Below are 3,819 nucleotides of genomic sequence, written 5' to 3' on the forward strand. Positions count from 1 at the left end.
GGGAAAAGGAAGAAGAAACCCGGACGACCAATTGAGACAGACGGAGGAACCCGACAGACAAAGCATCGAGTAAAAAGAACGAAGCGTAACAGAATCAATCAAGACAAAGTGGGGCGTCCACAGAGTCCGCCAGGGCGTGCGCGCCCCGACAACTCCGCGAGGAGGGCGGTCGCCGCGCCGCTCGCAGCCGTGTTGGGGGCTGCCGCAGCCGAGGCCCGCAGAAGCACGCGTCCACGCGAGATCTCGCGGGTCGCAGTGGCGTGACGGCCCTTTGCAGGCGTCCAGCGGAGCGTGCAGCAGTCGGTGGAGCGCGCAAAGTCGCGGCCGGCCGGGTCGGACTCGACCGCGTCGGAGAAGCACCAGCGTGAGCCGGCGGCCGGCTTTGCGGCCACGGAAGAGGCTTCGTCCGCCAGGACCACGCCGATCGGGCGCCGCTGCTGCTCGCCCGATGCCGGCAGCACAGGCGTGCCCTCGCCGGCGCCCACGAGCAGAAGGAGCTCACTGCTCAGCGGCTGTCCGTGACGGGCCTCATGCATCGTTCGACCGAGGCTCGCCGCTACGATCGGCTCAGCCCGCCGCCCAGAGCGGCGCCGCGGAAGTCCTAACCTGCACCACCCAAGGTGAGTGGCAGTGGGGCCTGTTCACGTTTCTTTGTGCGCCACGGTGTGCGCCACGGTGTGCGCAGTCCCGTCCGCCAGGTGTGAAGTAGGACGTATTTTCTTCTCAATAACAAGGCTGTGAAGCATAGGAAATACCTCCCCCGGTATTTAGATCTACCTTGACTTGTGTGTGAGCCTAGTGCAGACCTGACATTCACCGTGGACCCGAGTCTGATCGGCTCTCTGCAGACGCTGCTGAGGCCGCCGATGCGGTTCTCGACCTCATTGTCTGATGACGATCGGCTGTGGATGCCAGTGCACGAGCATCGTCGGCGATGCAGTGGAGCCAGCAGACGGATCGCCCATGGACGCGGGCAAGGCTGCCATCTCTGCCGCCAATACCACCACCGCCGCGGCCGCCGCCGCAGCGAGCCGCCGCCGCCGCCGTCACTCCCCTCCCTTCCGGTGCCCACTCCTGCACGCTGAGGAGAGCGGGTTGCGACAGAGCCACGCGCGGCGTTTGCAGCGCAGACGGGGCAGGGCGGCGACTGCGGCTGCGTCCAGTGGTCGAAGAGCCGCTGGGCACACTCCCGCTGGCTGAGCGAGGCGGCGTCCGTGATCTGGTGTGCCAGAAGCGTGGCTCTCACAGCGGTCACCGGGAGCCTCTTCGAGTTGAGGAAGGCGAGCACGCGCGCCGCGACCAAAGCGTCGTTCTGGAACCGGCTCAGAGCAGGGTCGGGCTTGCCCCACACACTGTTGGTCGCCTGCTGAGCACAGCGCGAGCGCAGCGCGTCGCCCTTGATCCTCGGGTGGGACGTGTTCGAAAGCTTGGAGTAGAGGCGCTTCGCCTCCTCCTCCCCCTCGATGTGGCGGCACACATCGCCGAACCACAGGTGGAGCTGTTTCAGCAGGATTGTCATACGGCGCCGCGCCGGTTGCACGAGTCCGGCGTCAGCCTCGTGAGCGGCGAGGCGGCCACGGCGTCAGCCTCTCGATCGTCAGCAGAGGAGCGGGGCCTTGGGCTCCAGGCGCTTTTCTTTTCCGTGTTAACGCCAACTCGATTTGTTTTTTTGTTGGTTTATTTACTCTTGCCACCGCGTGCGAGCGCTCGCAGTGGCCCAAACCTGCAATCGCCGATTGCAGGTTTCGCTGGCCTGCGCTCCACGCGCACCGCCGCGGCACCGCCTCGCGCCGACAGGGGCAGCTCGCTACCCCTAGCTAAGCCCTCAAAGGAGCGCGCTCCTGGCCACTTCGTCCTCCCACACGGCGCATCGCCGCGAGCGGCTCGTCGAGCCGCCGGCGCTCCGGGCTCCAGACATCTCGCCGCGCGGGTTCTCGTGCAGCCTCCGGGCTCGCGGCGCGTGCAGGTAGCTTAGGCCGACCCCTCGCGACCCTGAGATCGCGACGCGAGAGCTCTCCATCCCAACTCTGCGCACGCTCGCGCTAGGCGCGCCGCTCCGCTCGCAGCCGCGCAGTGCATCATCCACGGGCGCATCGACTCGGCACGCGTATCCGTCCGCAGCATGCGATCCCCTCATGTGCTGCATGCTGTTGACCGCGGTGGCTCAATACTTCGGCGCGGAGAGGTGTGGAGTATACACGGGTGCCTCCGCTTCAGGTTGTGCGGCACCCCCATATGGATCCAGCCCAGCGATCTCAGTCCGTCTATTGAGGGCTCCTCCTCCTTTCCCCCAGAGGCACTAGGTAGTGCCGCCGTGCACTAGCGCCAATCGGCTCCATTTTCATCCCGCACGCGCGATTGTCAATCGAGTTACAACCCGCAGCTGCGCGGCGTGTGCGCACCACGAGCAGTGATCTCGGCTCCCACTCGTCGACTTGCGCTCGGACGCGAGGCCCGTGTCGCGCTCTGCGTGCATCCTCGCATCCGTTTTGTTTCGCAAACCACCGCCACGCCACATACCACGACAACCGGAGCCGTATCTCGGTCTCTCTCTCACCACGGCATGCATGCGTAGTCGAGCATACAACTGGGCGTGCCGTCGGCGAGGTGTGGATTCGGAAGCCGGTTTGCTCTTTACGTCACCAAAAAGCCTTCGCGCACCGCCACGCACTCCTCTCAGATTACATGTGTACGACTGGTGCACGCGAGCAGAGGTGACACACGGCCGGCACGAAAAAGGGCGGCGCCTCGAGCTCGCACGAACGGCGAGCACACGGCGAGCACACTGGAGGGCCCGCCGGCGGCGGATCCCGTCAACAGCCGATCTTGCCATTGCAGCAGCAGAAGGTGGCGCGGCGAGGCGAGCGAGAAGGGGTGACGGCACGCGAGAAGAGGCGCACGGGTCGTGCGCGCCGCTCGTGAGGCGCTCCCGGTGTCTCCGGCGCCGCAGCCGACCGGCACAGCACGGTTGGGCCGGCGGTGGCGCCTCTCGAGCGCGAGAGGGCGGTTTCTCGGATGCGCTCGGCCGCCTCTGCTCGACGACACGCTGAGAGAGCCGCACAGGGAGACGGTCGATCGCGACGCGAAATCGGACGACACAGATCGTTTTCGAGTCGTCTCGAGGCACTCGAACCGCCGCGCAACCGCCCGTGGCGGCACGGCGAAGGGCTGCCTGGGCCACTGCTACCTCGGCCGAGCGGATATCCGCGGTGGTTGTGTGCATCATCTCCCGAAACCGAATTTCGGCGCCTTCCACTCTTTGCTCCTTCGAGGTGCGCGGCCTTGAGCGCGCCGTGCAGGAGATGCCGACCGCCATTGTGGCGCCAGCAGACGAACACGCCGAAGAGGAGGTCCTCCGAGAGGCGTTGGAGGGCGATGCGCTGCGACCGACGGGCGGCGCTCCCGCCTCCAACGACGACACCCTCCTGCCGCAGACGACGTGCAAGCTGGTGATGACGCCCGCTCACGACGCCCTCTCGAGGAGTCGCTTCGCGCTGTATCGGCTGTTCATGACGCCCCCTCAAGGCGTCGTATCTCCGAAGGCCTACTTTGCCGCGAGCAACGAGCTCGTGGTGCTGACGCTAATCGTGTGCTGGATTGTCACGGTCTGTTACGACCGGTCCCAGGTGTGGGACCACCCGGCGCGGGTCTACGTGGGGCACTTCAACCCGTGCTTTGGGTGGGACTACGCGCCGGCGTCGTACATCGCCGTCTTTGCGATGTCGTACGACGTGCACCTCGCGTGGACCTACGCGAGCCTCGAGGCGATGCGCACCAAGCTGCGCGACGACGACGGCAAGACGAGCAAAGCCGAGCGCT

General features: G+C 66.1%; 2 protein-coding genes across 2 annotated transcripts; both read right to left on the minus strand.

Moving 5' to 3' along the window:
• Positions 1 to 98: 98 nt before the first annotated feature.
• On the minus strand, positions 99 to 1,519 carry EMIHUDRAFT_253753 (hypothetical protein; the record flags this gene model as incomplete). The annotated part of the gene is made up of 3 exons (XM_005782671.1): positions 99 to 606; positions 807 to 888; positions 1,051 to 1,519. 3 exons carry the CDS (start codon positions 1,517 to 1,519, stop codon positions 99 to 101), a joined length of 1,059 nt encoding a protein of 352 aa, XP_005782728.1.
• A 237-nt stretch (positions 1,520 to 1,756) lies between these two features.
• EMIHUDRAFT_373576 (hypothetical protein) lies at positions 1,757 to 2,431 on the minus strand (the record flags this gene model as incomplete). Its single annotated transcript, XM_005782672.1, has 2 exons — positions 2,047 to 2,431; positions 1,757 to 1,966 (listed from the first exon to the last, which is right to left on the minus strand). Coding segments are annotated over exons 1-2 (232 nt in total), but the record flags the coding sequence as incomplete, so codon positions are not given.
• Positions 2,432 to 3,819: the final 1,388 nt, after the last annotated feature.

Source organism: Emiliania huxleyi (genome assembly GCF_000372725.1).
Source record: "Emiliania huxleyi CCMP1516 chromosome Unknown EMIHUscaffold_1879, whole genome shotgun sequence".
Classification (NCBI taxonomy): domain Eukaryota; phylum Haptophyta; order Isochrysidales; family Noelaerhabdaceae; genus Emiliania; species Emiliania huxleyi.